The 20,000-nt window shown below is 39.0% G+C and overlaps 2 protein-coding genes across 6 annotated transcripts in view; one reads left to right on the top strand and one right to left on the bottom strand.

Moving 5' to 3' along the window:
* Positions 1-5,576: 5,576 nt before the first annotated feature.
* On the bottom strand, positions 5,577-8,694 carry dnajb9b (DnaJ heat shock protein family (Hsp40) member B9b). 2 transcript variants are annotated; one of them, XM_027163789.2, is made up of 3 exons: positions 8,540-8,694; positions 6,335-6,565; positions 5,577-6,167 (listed from the first exon to the last, which is right to left on the bottom strand). In XM_027163789.2, exons 2-3 carry the CDS (start codon positions 6,549-6,551, stop codon positions 5,770-5,772), a joined length of 615 nt encoding a protein of 204 aa, XP_027019590.1. In that variant the 5' UTR covers positions 6,552-6,565; positions 8,540-8,694; the 3' UTR covers positions 5,577-5,769. The 2 variants fall into 2 exon arrangements, with proteins under 2 accessions (XP_027019590.1, XP_027019589.1); XM_027163788.2 differs by lacking the exon at positions 8,540-8,694 and adding an exon at positions 7,218-7,347.
* Positions 8,695-8,838: 144 nt separating this feature from the next.
* apaf1 (apoptotic peptidase activating factor 1) overlaps positions 8,839-20,000 on the top strand; it is a 50,073-nt gene continuing 38,911 nt past the window's right edge. Inside the window, exons 1-13 of one of the 4 annotated variants that reach the window (XM_047819333.1) lie at positions 8,844-9,154; positions 10,321-10,460; positions 11,461-11,647; positions 12,129-12,326; positions 12,987-13,170; positions 13,691-13,803; positions 14,012-14,146; positions 15,313-15,551; positions 16,494-16,661; positions 17,525-17,656; positions 18,555-18,668; positions 19,392-19,576; positions 19,751-19,877. In XM_047819333.1, the coding sequence (XP_047675289.1) occupies positions 8,995-9,154; positions 10,321-10,460; positions 11,461-11,647; positions 12,129-12,326; positions 12,987-13,170; positions 13,691-13,803; positions 14,012-14,146; positions 15,313-15,551; positions 16,494-16,661; positions 17,525-17,656; positions 18,555-18,668; positions 19,392-19,576; positions 19,751-19,877 (2,082 nt within the window). In that variant the 5' untranslated portion in view covers positions 8,844-8,994. The other 3 variants (XM_047819331.1, XM_047819332.1, XM_047819334.1) reach the window with 3 other exon arrangements.

Genomic DNA, 20,000 nt, shown 5'->3' with positions numbered 1-20,000 from the left:
GACACTGTGTTCAGTAAAGAAAGCCTGGGTGTATCTGCTGGGTATTGATGATACAGCAGAAAACCCCCCATGTTCGCATGTTCTCCCCGTGCCTCAGGGGTTTCCTCCGGGTACTTTGGTTTCCTCCTCAGTCCAATGACATGCATGGTAGGTCGATTGGCATCTCTGGAAAATTGTCCGTAGTGTGTGATTGTGTGGGTGAATGAGAGTGTGTGTGCCCTATGATGGGTTGGCACTCCGTCTAGGGTGTATCCTGCCTTGATGCCCGATGACGCCTGAGATAGACACAGGCTCCCTGTGACCCGAGTAGTTCGGATAAGCGGTAGAAATTGAATGAATATTGTTGGGTCTTTTATGGATGTGTCCTGGGTTTGTTATTTATATTGTTCCATTTCTCCCAGAACTGATTTTGATGAATGGGTTTTTCAATTTATTTCAATGTCAGCTGGTAGTGTAGCTGTTTTCTCCTGTAGATTGTTTGTTTATATATATATTTTTTTGCAGTTCAGTGTTTTGTGGTTCCTTTTTTGGTTAGATAGCTGTCTGAGTTTCTTTCTCACAGATTCACACTCAGAATCAACCATTTTTCAGTTTTGGGTTTTTGGATATGATGTTTATTTATTTTGGACAGGTTTGCTTTAGCTGCAGATATGTAATATATTTCATTTATTTGTTTTACTCCTAGGTTTACATTAGTATGATTGGTCTGGAACTCAGTTGTTAGAAATGTGTTAATGAGATTAATCACCTCTGCAGTATTCATTGCATTGGAAAATTCGGATACACTGTTAGGTGTCCATTTATAGAACTGATTAAGTTTTAGAAGTTTGTAGTTTGTTCTACAGGTGGTTAGCTGGCTGGTTGGTGGAATGGGTGTGTTCCGATTATATGATTGTTCAAATAACTCAGCTAAGGTGGTCAGCTGTTGTTTGAGCCTTTGAATCAGGTAATCTTTCTGTTCCAGCTTTTCCATAAGTCCATACATACATACATACAAACATAGTCCTTCTTTAAGGGATTTATTGTTGTTCTAAAGCTCTCTTTTCTCTATTTATCCTATTTTGAGTCTGAGGCTGTTCTTTAAGCAGTTGTATGTCTTCTCTTACATACAGAATTGTGTCACTGTCTTGGTGTTTACTCTTCTTCAATTCCATTATCTCCATCTATAGCATGGAGAGACACCACCTGATGCGGGTCACAGACATTGCCGATCGGGGCAGGGTGTGGGGTGTGTGGGGAGTGTGCGGGTATGAGTAGTGTGCAGTGTGTGTGGGAGGCAGGTGTGTGAGCAGCACATGCAGAATGAATAGAGGGAGGGAACTCTGGTTCAGAGCTGCTCTGGTCTACTGTTAGCATTTTCTACTGATTTTCAGCTCTCAAACTCTCTTTCAACACTAGCTTCTAGTCCCTGAATCATTACAGTTCCATTACAGGTTGATATAAAATTTGGGAGTGGTGTTCATGTATAGTTGTCTTACAGCTTTATTCCCAAACATTCTCAGTTCTTTATTAGCTGACAGGAGGCTGAGTGCCATGCATTTGGGGGTTCTGTGTAGAAGAGTAAGTCTGCTTTGATTATTTTAGCATTTAGTATAGTAAAATCTGCTCTAAGAGTCTCAGTAAAGTCTCCCTTTGTACCTAGCTTTGTACTTTTTCTGGGTACTTTCAGTAATTATGTCATCTGTATAGTTAAAAGTGAGGGTAATAAGACTCTGTCCCTCAGATTGTCCAATTTTTGAATTGCCACTGTTAGCTGGAATTCTGGTTTCTGTGAGTTTGGAATAGCTTCTTGCTATTTCTGTTAGCAAAGGAAAGTGATAATAAATCACTCCTGGTGAAATAGTTTTCTTTTTTTTCCTTATAATTTTGTTTAATATACTTATACTTTTAGTAAACTATACTTTTATAATTTCTTCTCTTCCTCTGGTTTCTTTTATTCTTTTTGTTGGTATTCTGTTGATCTGTGGCTGGAATTCCAGTTAGCAGGTTAGCATAATGTAAGCCTTTTGGACAAAATAATTTATTAATATTTTCAGTATTTTTTGGTCTGTCCTGTGTCTTTTTAGCATTAGATTATCACCTTTCTTCTCCTTCTTCTCTACTTTAAACAAACAAAATTAAAATTTTGTTTAGGAGCTCATGTTCATGTGCTGTCTCTCTCTCTCTCGTCTCTCTCTTTAACCCCTCTAATTATTTTATTTATTTGTTTGTTTGTTTATCTATTTTTATTATCTATTTTTATTATTATTATTATTATTATTATTATTATATTTTCATTTGTTTATTTATTCATTTGTTTATTATTATTATTATTATTATTATTATTATTATTATTATTATTATTATTATTATTATTATTATTATTATGCAGAAATAGCTGAAACGGTCATGTGAGACAGAAACTCAATCCAGCAGCCATATTCAAACCATTTTAAACCTATAGCTAAACACATGAGATCGATCTTCAGAGAAGGTTTTAGAAGGTGTTTAGATTTATGTATGTGCTGCTGTAGTGGTGAGTACCATTGCTGCTGTCAGCAACATGGGGAAGGCGGCTGGATGTGTATAGAGAGGTGTAGACTTCAGCCCTGTACCATGACTGCCACACAGGGGTGTAGGAGCAAAACACAATAAATACGTTTCTTTTGGTTTATTATATATAAAATAATATAAAAAATATATAAAATAAATTAGATCAATAAAAAAAAAACAAAGACAACAAAGGAGATATTTTAGCATATTTTTGTATTTAGAATGATTTCTAAACCCATCTTGGTGTCTAAAACCCAACTGAGATGGTGTTCACTGCAAAAACACACATCCTAATAATCCAAAAACATTTTTATATGTTTTATATCGTTCTATACAGTATACAACTAGCAGTGAAATGAAAATCTGGCTGTACGTATTAATTAGATTTAAGAACTAATTCATAAAAAATGAATAGAAATAAGAAAAAAAAAAGTAAAAAATTATGTCACATCATGTTGTGCAGCTATGTTACAGGTACAGTAACAATGGTACATAATGCAAACATTACAGAATGCAAAAAGTTATATATTTGACGTGTAATGGAGTGAATGAGTCTTTATGGAATTCGGACAGATTCATCTTTTAACATCTTACAATAGTATTTCCTATTAAACCTATTCCTAGACCTTTTTTTTCTCAGTTCAAGCTTTAATATTGTGGATTCTCTTAGATCCGAGCTGAATTTGACTATATTTAAGACATTTTCACCTGATGTTGTATTGCACTGCATCATCATCATCATCATCATCATCATCATCATCATCATCATAAAAACACAGAAGAGCTTAGAAACTATTTATAAATGAAAAGTGGTTTAAAAATTTTGTATGAACATATTAATAACACCACAAAAGCCATGCTAACCACATTTCTAAATGTCAAGTAAGCAAAGAGCAGAATTTCAGCTTAAATGTGAGATTTGTCCTTGTCCTGTTTGATAAAAGGTTTAAAAAATAAACCCAGACCTGCTGTGAGGAATTGCACACTACATGATTCCCCTGTGGACCTCTTGTGGTCGCTGGTATAATTACAAGTGGTCTTGGTTTATAGATTTATTAAGTATTTAAGGCTGTAAACTATGAATAAGTGTTATTTCTCTAGTTACTAATATTATAGAGTTGTATTATGGATTTCTTTTTAAATTTACATGAAATCAGCTATTAGATTAGAAAGGAAAGTTTTACCCAAACCAAGATTTACCTTTACTTTTGAATTTATTCAGGATCAGACATTACTGTACATTTACAAGAGTTAGGACACTCTCTCTCTCTCTCTCTCTCTCTCTCTCTCTCTCTCTCTCTCTCTCTCTCTCACACACACACACACACACACACACACACACACACACACACACACACACACACACACACATCATATTGTGTGACATCTCGCAAATTCTTGCAATCAGTGCAATGTGTGGCATAAACTCAAATCAAATCAATCGGCTCAACCTAATAATATAACCTTCTTACCTTATACACTAAAACAACAATTAGAGTAATTAGAATGTCAGTACCTGCAGCATTTTTATTTATTGTTGCAGTCAAAAATGCTTGATTTTTGATGCATTTAGCTGACATTTTGGTGCTTCACTCCTAGCAGTGAAGACAAACGACATGTCTACAGATCTCCAAAAATCTGCTGGAATTAAAAAAAAATACCAATTTTGTGTTCATTTCTCTGAATTTTTTTTGGGCACATTGTCTCATCTAAATGTTTCAGTATTTTTAAAACCAATTTTTTAGATTCCTGTATTCAGATTGCATAAAATAATAGAAGAGAATTCCAAACATTTAGGGGTTTTTCCATGTTTCTGTTCAATTGTATGAAATGTTTTTTGTGAATTATTTAAAAAGTCATTTTGAAGTCTTTTCTTTTATTTTGTAAATTATCTACTTATTATTTATGCAATGTGTGTGTGTGTGTGTGTGTGTAGCAATGAAACATGACAAGATTTTTAAACAGTAAATTTTATGGACACACACACAAAAAAATAAAATAATTCAAGCATATCAACACACCCAAAACAATCCACAGAGGTATTGAAGACATTTGTGTGCAATCATTAAAGTCTTTTGGAATATTCTGTAAAGTAAAGGAATAAAAAGCGAGCACAAAACATAATGTTCCACATCATCCTGTACGTCAAGGTTGTGGCACTCTGGCAAACCACCGAAACACAACCGTAGAACAAACAACCTGTTCGTTTTGGCTTTTTAAAAACAGACACAATGATCCTGACGTTCCAACCACATGCAAATGCGGCGTTTAGGAAAATTAATAACACAAATAATTAGATGAAAAAGCTGTTAACCCTGAGGGATGGAACAAGCCGTGTTTCTACACGCTACCTGACAAGATGCCTTAACAGAACAGAAGACGTGTGGAATTATTGCACATAAAGGGGGACTTATTAGGAGTATTTAGGATAACGATAATAATAATAATAATGTTTTTAAATTATATCTCAAGGGCATATCTTTTGTTTGTTGTTGTGCCTAAAAGCCCTGTGGAAAAGTGCAAGGACGTTGTGCACAAGTACAAGGAAGACACATGAACTGACATGCGACAAAAAAGGTTAAACTGAAGGGCCACAAATTAGCTCTGTGGTAATGTCAGCGATCACAGAACCACCTTCACTCACTGTATTAACACGGTCTGAAAACCTTCAGATAAAAACATCACACCTTTAACCCCAGAACAGGAAATTGTTTCAGATCTACACTTATCACCTTTTATTAATTGTGTCTCATATCTCATTTTGTAGAATTTGCAGATGTGTCGCCTGCTGCTAAAATTTGCTTGTCTGCTTGTTGTCACATCGACAAATTACATTACAATTAAATATATGAGATGTTAAGATTAAACTGACATCATGTTCAAATTGACTCGCTGGTCAGTGTGATATTTGGTTAGAAAATGTAAGGTGAAATTTAATTTTTCTTTCACAACGGATGCATTTTTTGCGTGCACGTGTGCTTACAAAAACGTGAAGCCATGCGTGTGATGCGTCTTAACCTATCAAGCTTAGATGTTTAGATTGAGGGGAAAAGCAAAAAAAAAAAAAAAAAAAAGCATTTTTGATAAAACCCTGAATTTAAGCCCTTGGTTTAAAGTGTCAAGTCGGAAGCATTACTCCACACTAACTGCTCATGTCTCAGAACCGGTTCAGTCACAGAAGTAAGCATCAGCAAGAAGTTCAATTATCTAAAGTAACTCATGTCCTTACAGAAGAAATCAGGAGCACTTTGTGTATGTGGACACCATGTTTCCTCTGCGCTGAGTGACTGTGTGGCAGCGCTGTTGGCTGGCCGAACCGTGAAACTCGGATTGTTCGTTGAATGAGAAAAAGTCTGAAAACATATTGAACATGTCGCCGCCGAATGAATTCTCGTAGCTGCTTCTGTGTGCCTCTTTGTGAGCTTGGAAGTGGCTCTCAAAATGTTGTTTATTATGCTGGGACTGTGTCGGCTGTCCAAAAATATCAAAGTCTTTAAACATGTCCTCGAAATTGAAGCTGAACGGCTGATGGAACTGACCGCCCCTAGTTCCTTGTGTGCCCTCTCTGGAGAAAGGGTTACTCCTCATCTGATCATACTCCTGCCTCCTCTTACTGTCCGACAGTGTTTCATATGCTGAGGGACAAAAGGAACAAACATTAATGCACAAAAGGAAAGGTCAATCTGGCTGGAAATAGAGATTAAAATAAATGTTATGAATCATTTTTTGAAAATACTTTAAGCCAGAACTGGACATTGATGGAACAGTGTGTTACATGAACAGAGCTGTAAATTAAACACACCCTCAGCAATCTCCCTGAACTTTGACTCTGCATCTGGGCTTTTGTTCTTGTCTGGATGATACTTCATGGCCAGTTTGTGAAAGGCCTTCTTGATTTGGCGCTCTGAGGCATCTTTGGGAACACCCAGGATTTCATAGTAATCTTTCTGGGCCAAGATCGTCTCACTGATCATCAGGACACACACGGCTACAGCTAACATTGACTGGGTTGCGGCCATGTCTGTTCTCAGGCCTGTAAACAGGAAGAAAATGTTGATGGTTAAAAAAGTTCAATTTCTCACTCACAAACACACACACACACACACTCTCACACACACTCTCACACACACTCTCACACACACTCTCACACACACACCCCCACTCTCTCTCTCTCTCTCTCTCTCTCTCTCTCACACACACACACACACACACACACACACACACACACACACACACACACACACACACACACTCACACACACACTCTCACACACACTCTCTCTCTCACACACACCCCCACTCTCTCTCTCTCTCACACACACACACACACACACACACACACACACACACACACACACACACACACACACAAACTCCAACAGTTTTTAAACTGTTCTTTTTGTTCTTGTTTGGTTTAGCTGATTATCTTCCCTGAGAAAGTATTTAATCTTAAACAATGCCGAATTATACAAAGTTTATTATACATTTTTATTATAAATTGTAAATAATTTAAGATTATAAAGTTGTGTTGTCATGACGACATGTATGCAATCTCATTCGGTTCAATCGACTCCGAATCTTTAGCGTCGATTCTCATTTATAATAAACCTGGAATCGACTCTTTTGACATTATAAGCAAATAATAAATCGTACTGTAGCTTATTAACACGCATTAAAAGACTCACCGATGTGTGTGAAGTGAAGTGAACCGAAGCCCAGCGCTGAAACTACTGACTGTTTCTAGGGCTTTCCTGTCAGTCTATAACACGGACGAGAACGTAAAGCCCACGACTCGCACTGTGATTGGTTCGTTTTTATATTCTGCGACTCTCCTCTCTGTGATTGGTTTAGACTGTGAGCGCGTGGAAACTGCTTACTCTGAAGTGAGGCGCCACTCCCGAGGTCGCTACTGTATTCTGTTCAAAATAATAATCTACTAAATGAACCTGCTAAAAGCCAAAAGATCTATCTATCTATCTATCTATCTATCTATCTATCTATCTATCTATCTATCTATCTATCTATCTATCTATCTATCTATCTATCTATCTGTTTGTCTTTCTATTTATTTGTCTGCCTGTCTGTCTATCTATCTATCTATCTATCTATCTATCTATCTATCTATCTATCTATCTATCTATCTATCTATCTATCTATCTATCTATCTATCTATTTGTCTGCCTGTCTATCTATCTATCTATCTATCTATCTATCTATCTATCTATCTATCTATCTATCTATCTATGTCTATCTGTCTCTCTCTCTCTCTTTGTCTCTGTCTTACTCTCACTTAGTTTGGATGCATTTCTCTGTAAATTGTCAGACAGGGTGTTTCTATAGATTTCTGAACTCATCCTGTTGCTCCCATTACAAGTACATAGATAGATACAACTTTATTGTCATTGCATAGTACAGGTACACAGCAATGAAATGCAGTTTGGCATCTACCAGAAGTGCAAAGAGTAGCAATTGTGCAAAAAGTCAAGTACAGATATATATGTAAACATATGTACAACATGTAATATATATAAGTGTATATGTAAACATATACAGTAAATAAATAGGTATATATGTAAACATATATACAGTAAATAAATAAATATAAATATATATGTAAACATATGTATAGCATACAATATATATACGTATATATGTAAACGTGAAGTATTAGGCAGAATGTAATTAGGTATATACAGACACACATAAATAAAATAGTGCAGATGTATGTAACATGTGTAGAGAATGAGGAGTATTAAAAAAAAAACAATATGTAATATGTACATTGTATGTATAATTGTACAGAAGTTATATACAGTATATTTTTTACAGTGTTATAACGGTGTAGTGTAGAGTTCAGTATTGTGATGGTGGATGGGAAGAAGCTGGATCTGATGCGCATGTTCCTGTATCTCCTTCTTGATGGAAGGAGGTTAAACAGTTGGTGAGTATTAAAGATTATTGGGCCTGTTAGAGAAGCAGCCACGCAAACCCATACTATGACACCTACTTCAATGTGCATGTCCAATGGTGTATCTTATGGACCATCAGCAGGTCCTTTCTTCCTCCACACTTTGTTCTTTCCATCAGTATGATAGAGGTTAATCTTGGTTCCAGATATTTTGTAACTCATCTCATCTCAACTCATCTCTTACTACTGGCGAGAGTTTTACATCTTCTTGTTATGACCTAGAAACAATGACGTAATTGATGACTAATAAATGAAATAAAGCCCCGCCCCATGAGCTCACAGGTGTGCTGTTATTGGCTGGAATTGATTTTGATCACATTCTTGCTCGTTTGATTATTCTCAATGATTCTGAATAATCTACTGGCACTAATATGACTCTATACAAATTTTATAAACAACCTAAAATGTTTAAAAACGTAAAAATAGGCGTGGCCAATCACGGTCACATGACCACTGTGCGCATTTCTATTCGCTATTAGACTCAAGAGGGTTAGATGTTTTTGTTAGAAACGAGGAAGTTAGACAGTAGTAGCTGGAGTCGGTACAGTATCGACACGGTATCGACACGGTATCGACAGCACATTGGCTCTAACTGGACAGTTTGTAGCAGTAGACTTCGGTATTGTGTTGATGTTGTAGGAAAGGCGACTGTCGGTGAGTGAGTCTCTTTTGTCTTTACTCCTTATCGACCTGTAATAAAGTGTTTACATCTGTTATATTAATATATATTTAAATCAGCGTGGCTACTTTTAATATGTTTATAAACCAAATCTCAGAGTAACGTCTCTTGTCTGGTTTAAGACGGAAGTGTTCAGACTAAAGTTGCTTTTCCTGTATTACATTCTAAAACAAATGACTTCCACATAACAAAGTTCCCTAGTAGAACATGTATGAAAGCTTTTGTGATCTGTCTGTCTGTCTGTCTGTCTGTCTGTCTGTCTGTCTGTCTGTCTTTCTGTCTGTCTGTCTGTCTATCTATCTGTATTTCTGTCTATCTATCTGTCTGTCTGTCTACTGTATATGTCGGTCTTTCTGTCTGTCTGTCTCTATCTGTTTATCTGTCTGTCCATCTGTCGGTCTTTCTGTCTGTCTGCTTGTCTGTCTGTCTCTGCCTGCCTGTCTGTCTGTCTGTCTCTATCTGTCTGTCTGTCTCAATCTTTCTGTTTATCAGTCTTTCTGTCTGTCTCTGTCTGTCTGGCTATCAGTTTGTCTGTCTGTTTCTATCTGTCTCTCTGTATGTCTCTGTCTGTCTGTCTGTCTATCTATTTATCTGTCTTTTTAGATGAGCAAATGTATAGGAACAGTCTTATAATAACCATATTTGGTTTCATATCCTGTTGCTTTCAATAAGTGCATAAAGGTGTAGACCCACTGACCACCCAGCTGCTACAACCTTTTGTGATGCCTTGCTAGGCTTGTTGTACAGTTCTTTTTAAAGTTCTTTCTTTTGCGTGGGTTCGGCCACAAGTCTCAGCTTCAGCAAGTGGAGTGCTGCTTAATTTGTGAAGGTCTAGTGATTTCCTTCCACTGTTTAACTTCAGCGAGGTCCTTTGTTGTTTCCTTTGCTGTATAATGAAGTTACTCTCAGTTAGTTCTGATGCATTTCTCTGTAAATTGTCAGACAGGGTGTTTCTATTGATTTCTGAACTCATCCTGTTGCTTCAATTACAAGTTACACCATTATTAAAGTTTATTGGGCCTGTTTGAGAAGTAGCCATTACTCGCTACTAATCATTTTACTAAAGTAAAGAAGTCTCTCTCTCTCTCTCTCTCTCTCTCTCTCTCTCTCTCTCTCTCTCTCTCTCTCTCTCTAAGTTTAGAGATGGAGGAGAGGTCTCGCAGCTGCTTGCTGCGTTTCAGGACAGTCCTGGAGCAGGACATCAAGGCTTCCTACCTGATGGACCACATGATCAGTGACGGGATCCTGACTGCAGATGAGGAAGAGAAGATCTACAGTAAGGTCTGTCCTGTCTGTGTTTGCTTTGTATTGACTCTCACATGGACATGTGTAGGTTAAAAGTAGAGATGCTGCACTCAGAAGTGTACTGAGTGAAGAGCAAAAAAAAAAAAACTCCAGAGGAAGAAACGCCTCAGGAAACTCCGGATCGTTCTCCTCAACCCCGAGTTTGTGACCTCAGATCAACATGGTTCGATCTCTGCATCAGCTGTAAGCACAATGCAACTTGTTATCTTTAAATGATCTACACCATGTACACATGTATTAGCTGTAGATCCATGAACATTAACATGTTAAATCTTTAACACTGACACAGGATGTTAGTTGGCTAGATTTCTGCTAACAAAAGACATTCATGGAGGCGTTTGTTTGTTTCCAAAATTGTAGCTCAGAAAAGACTGGGGTTGAGTTAATCTCGCCATCTGCGAGATAGTGAAACTATCTGAAATAGTGAAAGAGCTTTCTTTCCTCAGAGCTGTCTTATCAGTTCTGCATCATAGTGGGGAAATTCCATTGTGTGTGTCTGTGTGTCTGTGTGTCTGTGTGTCTGTGTGTCTCTGTCTGTGTGTCTGTCTGTGTGTGTGTCTGTCTGTGTGTCTGTCTGTGTGTCTTTGTGTCTTTGTTGTGTGTGTCTCTGTGTGTGTGTGTGTGTGTGTGTGCTTGGAATTTTTAATGCTTTGTAAGACAATATGACAATGTTTGAAACATGTGTTTGCCCTTGTGTGAAACACTTAAACTAACACTTCCTCCTGGTTTGTTTGTGTATATTTATTAAAATAAAACCTTAAACAGACTTTAGTTAAGAATTTATTTAATATTATTATTTCATTGATTTATTTCTGAACGTCATGCTTGTTTTTTTCCCCTCTAAATAGTCGAAAGATTACTTCTGCATGCAAAACATTGTCTAATATCAAGCTTTAGAGTAAAAAGTGCTTTGTGTAGTATCTTATTTTTAAACTTATTATCGATTATAAAACTTTCACACTACGTGTATGTGCAGCCCACCAGGAAGGAGCAGGCAGTAGCATTGCTGGATGTTTTACTGTGTAAAGGCAACATGGCGTACATCTCCTTCTACAACGCACTGATCCGAGAGAGCTATGGAGACCTGGCCGGGCTGCTTCACAGTGACCTGCCACAGCTCAGCCTTGAGGGGGAAAAGACTTTTAACGGCATCTCTTACTCGGGTAAACTTTAAAAAAAAAAAAAAAAAAAACACACACATGCTTTTCCTGTTACACCATTTTATTTCTTCATATCTTACATTGATGGGTCTGATGCCACGGACCGTGTGTGTTTTTGCACAAATCCAAAGGCTAGACATTCAAACTAATGCTGTTAACAATGCAAAGAGTGACATAGGAATGAATAATTACTTTTTGAATGAAAGAACCTTGCTTTTATTTCTGGTTTAAAACTTTTGTTTATGTGATACTTATTGGAATGTTCATCACAGGGCATCAAACACACACACACACAGTTCAGAAAAGCCAGTTTTTCTCCTGGTGTATGTTTGGCGCTCAGGATGAACACAGGAATCCTGGAGCTGTGAGGCAGTAACCCTGCTTCTTGCCCTCCCCTCATTTTATAACTTGTAATGTAGTGTGACTGTGCTGCATTTCCCTGTTCATTACGCTCAGGTCTAATCTGCGTGCGGCTTTATTTCAGTGCAGGTGATCCTGAGTGAAGGGGGCGTTCCCCAGAGGCCCGTGGTGTTTGTGAACCGTCCTGATCTGCTTAAGCTACTCCGGGAGAAGCTGCAGCGGCTGCAGAACACTCCGGGATGGGTGACCGTGTTCGGCATGGCCGGGTCAGGGAAGTCCGTGATTGCGGCCGAGGCCGTGAGAGATCTGGCGCTGATCACCGGTATGCTTTTTAGCCTTATAACGTGTACATGAGTGCTATTACAGAGCAGGACAGCTTATTTCTTTCGACTGAACGCATGCTTATTTATTACACTTCGGAAGAAATCAAACACGACGAGCAAACAGACAACCTAGTTGAAGGTTGAAGGCAAAAAAATTACATTTAATTCCAATTAATTGTGCAAACCTGTTGTATAGTGTAAATGACATCAGGTCTTGTAATATTGAGCCTTTTTATTTTATTTATTTATTTATTTTAGTAATGTGACATTTTCTCGGCCCATGTGAACAAAAAAAATCGCTCCAGATTTAAAAGCTTTATTTAAACATTTCACACCGACACTGATTTATTTCTCCCGTGTGTGTATGTTGATGAATCACTTGATCTTATCTATAAATTAATATCATATATAAATATAATATCATTAGCTAAAGCTATATGTACAGAGCACAGCAGCATAAGGAAATGGAAACAAATTCTCTGTCTGACTCTCTGTCTGACTCTCTGTCTGACTCTGTCTGTCTGACTCTGTCTGTCTGACTCTGTCTGTTTGACTCTGTCTGTCTGTCTGTCTGTCTGTCTGTCTGTCTCTCTCTCTCTCTCTCTCTCTCTCTCTCTCTCTCTCTCTCTCTCTCTCTCTCTCTCTCTCTCTGTGTTTAGAGTGTTTTCCTGATGGAGTTCACTGGCTGTCAGTGGGACAGTGTGAGAAAGCAGATCTCCTGGTGAGGATGCAGTCTCTGTGCTTTAGACTGGAGCAGGGTTCAGAGGCGAGCTTAAGGGCGCCCAGCACCTTGGAGGAGGCCAAAGAGCGCCTGCGTTTCCTCATGCTGCGCAGGTTTCCCAGGTGATTTATAAAAACCAGAATTACAAAAACACCACAAACAAATGTTGTCTGTTGATGCTGATTAATAGAGTGAGGAACAGGAGAGCGCAATAACTCGCTTCATCACACTTTACATCACCAATACGTCCTGATGTTAAAAAGCGTTTGATTTTACATTTTCAATTCTTCTTAATTTCTCTTTCAAAGCCATGTTGGTCTAAAATGTATAATAAATATAGGTCGCCAATAGGGAAAGGGGGCGGGACTTCCTGCGTAGATCAGTCCACATTCGCAGGAACATTGGCTTCTCTTTTGTTTCATCGTGAAGAAGAAGCTCCTCTTTTGAAGGATTTCTGAGCGTTGAGTCAAAAACACATGCAGTGTGTATGCTGTAGCTCTACATAAAATGTGTGAAGGTTGCCAGGTTTGGTGACGTAACATAATCAGCGATAAACATTACCGGATGTCGTGTTATATGTCACAAGACTACAGCTGAAACCAACAGTCTCCTTCATTCCCAGGTGTGTGATTTGTCTTTCAGGTCCCTGTTGATCCTGGATGATGTGTGGGACAGTTACACTCTCAGGGCATTCGATATCCAGTGCCGAGTCCTCTTGACCACTCGGAACAGCAGCCTAACTGACTCCGTGAGCGGTGGGGAAATGTTTTACTGTCGTTGTTGTTTTCACGATCTAAACCGCATCATAAAACTAACGTGACCCAGAGTAAAGATGCTTCTGGTTTCACACCGAGGGCATCACGTAGCAGCACCACACATTTTTCTTATGGGATCAATTGTTAGAAATGTTGGGTGTGATTGGTGTCATTATGTCAATCACACCTTCTAACTGTGTGTCTGTAGGTCACAGGTTCAAGGTGCCCGTTGAGAGCGGGCTGGATGACGAGAAGGCTCTGGAAATTCTCGCTCTGTACGTCAATGGAAAATCTTCTCAGAGTCTTCCAGAGCAGGCTCGCAGCATCGTGAAAGAATGCAAAGGTTCATACAAGTACACAATATCAAGAAAAGTATTTGCCCCCTCTTGCCCTGATCCTCATACATACAAGCTATAAAACTTAATATCGTTTTAATTATAGAACTTCACTTTGTACCACCTTCATTAGCCACAACTTCAACCAAACGCTTCCTTCACATCTCTGTGGAAAAATGTTTGTCATTTTATGTCTTCAGAGCCATTTATTGTTGGACTTGCTCTTGTGCTTCGGAACACTATCTCTCCGTTTATCCCAATTGTGCTTGAGCTTCAGATCACGGACTGATGATCAGACATACGCTGTTATGATCTTTTGGGAGCCTGATTTTTTTTTTTTCGTCCATTCTCTTTCTAATGGAAATACGAACTCTACCGACCTTATCTGTCTCGAGCAAGAAGGGCAGCAGTTTCTTAATCTGGGTTCTGTTTCATTTCTGGGTTCTGGGTCCAGATTTTCTTTGTTTGGAGAAAAAAGTTTCTCACTCTGGTTCTCTTTAGAAATGGCTCTGTTAGATCCCCAGGAGCTCTCGATTGCACAGTTTCACTCGACTACAAACCTTTGTAGAACTGACGTCATTTATATTTACTGTCCAGTGTCTTACAAATGATGAGGTTTCCTTCTGAGTCTGGTTCCTCGCAAGGTTTCTTCCTCATATCGTCTCAGGGAGTTTTTCCACAACCCCAGGCTTGTTCAATAGGGATAAATGTTAGCGATTTTCATTTTAAACTTTTACGCTAAACAAAGAAACAGAATTTAATTTAGTGAATTTGGTTCATGGTCTGATTGACTAACTAAGGGGCAAATACTTTTTCACATAGAGCTGGATAGCTTTTATCTTCTTCGGGAAATGAAATGTTTGAGCTTTTTAACTATAAAGGCAACTTTTTTGAAAAAGATTGTCAGGATCTGACTCTATAATTATTGCTTGCTGATTATTCCGGATTAAACGTATTAAGGGAGTAAAAGCTTTTAATCTGATTGTTGATGATGATAATAATATTATTATTATTAAGTATTATTATACTTAACCTACAGAGCTAATAGAGCTAACAGGATTATTATAAGCTACAAAGCTTTATGGCATCATCAATATGTCCTTTTATCTAAAAGTAAAATGGAGGTTTGTTATTATTTTTAGACATTATTGGTGAGTGTGTTTGTCTTCCGCAGGCTCTCCTCTGGTCGTGTCTCTGATTGGAGCACTGCTCAGAGACTTTCCTGAACGCTGGGGCTACTACCTAGAGCAGCTGAGAAAAAAGAAATTCAAGCGAATACGCAAGTCTTCCTCTTATGATTACGAGGCTCTGGATCAGGCCATGGACGCAAGTCTGCAGGTCCTCGAAGACGATCACCGTGAGCTCTATAAAGATCTGAGCATTCTGGAGAAGGATGTCAAAGTGCCTGCCAAGGTCAGCTTACTGTACATGGTTGAGCCTAACATTTAAGAGAGAAGAAATGCTCTGTGAGTGAAAAACGCAAAGGCTGTCATGTTTAGGAGACTGGGGGAGGCAGGGGTGTAGCGGGACATTTACACTGGGGTTGCCAGATTGGGCCAAGACACCCATGTACATGTACAGAAATTGATGTCTCTTAGTTTATCTGAATGTGATTCCCATCAGACATAAAAGGCACACGGCAGAGAAAAGCTTGTTTGTCCGCTAGCAAGCTATGTATCCAATGGATATATAAAGTCTACACACCCCTGTTATCATGGCAGGTTTTTAAGGTGAAACCATGATAAAGTTAAAAACAATCAGAAACCATACTATAGGAAAACAGAAGGGGTTCCAATCCCCTGGTTACATGGGAGTGGCTGTGTCAGAACAAACCAATCACATTCACTCGCTCTCATGCTCAGGAGTAATTATCATCCATCTGTCAGCTATTCAGTGATTCCTATTAAGCTCAGATAAATAAAATTCAGCCCTTTCTCTAGGGTATGTTTCACTTCCTCTTGGTTTCTTGTGACTGCAGAAACCACAAAGCATGCATTCTGTCTCACCGGCTGAAAGATATCAATCAGAATAGGGGTGTAAATAATTTCCCACACAGCACTAACCAAAGAATCCACCAGAACTGTTCACCACGTCCTGTGTGGGGTTTATTCAGTTACTGTCAGCATTGATTCCTGATGCAGTGGAGTGAGTGGGCCTTTAGTCAAGTCAGAAAAATCCAGAAGTTGAGTTTCTGAATTCTGAGTGAATTGTGCGTCTTTTAAACCTGCTGGATAAGGTTCTATCCCCGGGTTCTGGCATGGCTCGGATCGGCATAAAGCGATGACGAATGACTGTGGATTTGTGTCCTGGTTAAGGTGACGTTAAGGTGAGCTTGGTTGTGATTGGTGATTACAGGTGCTGTCTGTGGTGTGGGGTCTGGAGCTGGAGGAAGTGGAAGATGTCCTCCAGGAGTTTGTGAACAAATCTCTGTTGTTTCGTGATTGTAACCACCGGCCGTATCTCTACTTCCTACACGACCTGCAGCTCGACTTCCTCACAGAGCAGAACCACAATCAGCTACCGGTGAGCGTAAAGAATCCATCCATCTTTCTATCTATCTAATTATGTATCCTATCAACAAATGACTTAAAGGATTACGCATTATAGTTTTATCTGTTAGAGTTACATGTAGCGTCATGGTACGTCCACAGAAAGCTTCATCTTAAACGACACGAGACAAACGAATAGCGTTCTGCATCCTCGTGTCTTTCTGTTCCAAAACTCTGACACCGGAGACTCCTCCTGTTAATGCTGAACATCTCATGCTTCATTCACTCACTCAGTGATTTTATCTCTGCAAGACTGAAGTTGCAAGCTGGCGTTGCCATAGTAACAACCTTTAGCAGTTTTCTTACCGATAAAATGAAATTTTCTGGAGGGAGAATTGCTGTTTGTGTATAACATCCAGCAGGGTATATTAGCATCATATCATCACACGGTCTATCGTCATTCCCATTGGTAGACACTGCACCAAATATTTGCTCAACTTTATCTATCTAATCATCAAAACTCACTGTCGCTCATTTCAAGAGAAGTCGACAGCTCTCATAGTAAATGACCTGTTGCTTTGTTGCGGCGTCGTTAATAAAAATCTATTATTAGTAGTATTATTGTTGTTATTATTATTATTATAATAATTATTATTAGGTTTAGATTATGAGCATTAGCCCTGTGAAAGAGATGTTAGTACTGCAGGAAGGCCGTGTTAGATCAGGAGCATTAAATTACCCTTACAGCCTCCTGCAGGATTGACTAATGAAGGATAATGAGTATTGATACGTCAGGCAGTGTTTCAGACATCACGTTACAAGTCTTGGACCAAAAAACTGCTGCAATGACTTTAATTGTTGTATTGTGTTTTTATTTTAAATGTTGTCTCACAAAAGGAGCTGCACGCTAAAGTGGTCTGTCAGTACCAGGAAGCATACCGAGGAATCCCGCCCCTTTTTGGAGACGTGGAAGGATTATACTGGTATCGTTTCTTACCGCATCACATGGCACAAGCGAAGATGACCAAGGTGACTTCTGTACTTGCTAGATAAGACACACACTACACATGCCACACATACAACATGTTAACATGTTTTTTTTTGTCTTTAGTCTCCTCATCATCGTCATAAGCAGTCGCTGTAAACATGCTGTATGTGTGTCTCCTGTCTTCACACTACAGATACACAATACGGACAAATATAGACACGGTGTCCGATTGCATGGACATAGCCATACGCTGTGATCGTGATACCTCTTACGAAACGCATCTGACAAACCGAACACACCGTGGCGACATCATTCGATCCGTATTAATACCACCAAAATCTCCAGTGCTTTATTTTTTATTGACTGAATTATAGAATAAAGATACAGAAGCTCTGAGATTCATTTCATAGCCATTGTCTTCATTGTTCTTTTATTACTGACAATTGATACAGACAGACAGACACCGTGCGTGCGTGTGTTTATTGATCCCGAAGGAAATTCAAGCATTCAGTAGCAACACACAGAGAATTAAGGTTTTATCTACACAATCCGCAAATCCACCCCCGAACAAAAAAGGTAAAATTAGGTAGGGTTTTTTTTATATATATGAAATGTACGATATCAAGAAGCAGCAAGTAAATACAGGTGAAAACCTACAATACTAAGTCACTCCTCACTTCTCACTCACTCCTCGTTTCCATCCTGCCCTGCATGAGAAATGTTGTACAGTCTAATGTCCAGGAGGACAAAAGATTTCCTCACACACTCCTCCTCTGCCTGGTGAATATACCGTGTGTCTCAGCTGTCGTTAGTGACTCAGGCTCACTGTCAGACACCGATCTTTAAGAAACGTTAGCAGTTCGAATGCCAGAGCAATAGAATGGTGTCATTTGCTTAAATACAATTGACTGATGGTCTCTCTCTCTCTCTCTCCCCCAGGAACTTTATTCTCTCATGTTCTCACTAGACTGGGTACAGAATAAGGCTCAGGTGATGGGATCCGCCCACTTGATCAATGACTACGTGGAGCACGGTGATATCCTCGATAAAGAGGTACTTGTGTGTCCTGTCTCACTTATACTGTTGAACTCACACCGACATCCACGTTACGCTCGGATACGCACTAATAATAGTTCAAGAATTCAAGAACGCTGTAATTCTCGGCTAAAAACTCTCGGCTAAGAATGCAGTAGCGTAGACGGTGAAACACGAACAAAACAAACGGTTTGTCAGCAGAGACGACGTCTCGTCACGATACAGAAGGAACAGAGGATTAAAGGATGTTTCACAGCTCCCAGGTGTGAGCAAGTTAATTACCATGCAAACGCTCTGTTCATCCTGTTTATTTACTACGGTGACGACCTAGAAGTGAGAAACTGCTGTTGCTGTTTTTTATTAAAAGGAGAGAAGGAGATGGATGGAGATATATACTTATAATCAATCCTTTATTATTCCCTTTATTATTAATTCATGAAGTATAAAATAATACTCAGTTATAAAAGAATAAGGTGTATAACTAGATATAGATACACACGTTGCTCTACACACTTTATTTTCATGATTTCTTCAATTGGACTGACTTTTACAGAACAATCAAGTCTCTGATATAATAATAATAATAATAATAATAATAATAATAATAATAATAATAAAATAATATAATAATAATAAAAATATCAGTTAATCCTACCAATGGCTGAAAGTAAACCTCCAGTCACTCTTAGTGTGTCTCAGACTATTGTGTGTGTGTGTGTGTGTGTGTGTTGTCTCTTGCAGAACAGCGAGGTGAGGCTGCAGTTTCAGGAGTTCTTGTCTTTAAACGGCCATCAGTTGGAGCAGAGGCCTTTCCCTGACGTTCTGCAGCTGGCGCTGGCTCAGCCGCACACCTCCGAGGTCTACAGACAGGCTTTTCTGCAAGCGCAGGAGAAGGCCAGCAGGGGGCAGCTCTACCTGGACTGGGTGTACGCCATACATACTCAGTCATACTGTACACCTACCAGTCAGCACACTGTGAATTTGCATCGAGTCTGCATTCAGAACACGCAGATGGAGTCACTGAGTCCTAATCAGTCGTAATTCAGTACTGAACACGGTGCGTGTGCTCATGTGTAACTCTGATGTTTTTGTGATGTTAGGAACAAGAGCAGTCTGGAGAGTCTGTCACGACTTGTGCTGCATCCTCACCAGAACTCTGTGTACTACGCATGCTTCTCTCGAGACGGCAGCAAGATCGCCTCCTGTGGCGCCAGCAAAAGTCTGCGGGTAAAGTCAGGCGGGATTAGTGTGTGTGTGTGTGTGTGTGTGTGTTTAATTTATTTCATTTTTTAAAAAGTAACATGAGTTGTTATGTAGCCAAATTCATCTGTGATTTATTTGTGCTCTTTA

Source organism: Tachysurus fulvidraco, chromosome 10 (genome assembly GCF_022655615.1).
Source record: "Tachysurus fulvidraco isolate hzauxx_2018 chromosome 10, HZAU_PFXX_2.0, whole genome shotgun sequence".
Taxonomy (NCBI): Eukaryota; Metazoa; Chordata; class Actinopteri; order Siluriformes; family Bagridae; genus Tachysurus; species Tachysurus fulvidraco.
This window is presented reverse-complemented; position numbering and strand designations above follow the sequence as displayed.

What these genes read in the sequence shown, in the direction of transcription:
- dnajb9b (XM_027163789.2), bottom strand. Translation starts at nt 6,551, where the DNA reads ATGGCCGCAACCCAGTCAATGTTAGCTGTAGCCGTGTGTGTCCTGATG. An exon ending in GTTCAGGGAGATTGCTGAGG is followed by an intron (nt 6,168 to 6,334) that starts GTGTGTTTAATT and finishes TTTGTCCCTCAG; the next exon opens with CATATGAAACACTGTCGGAC.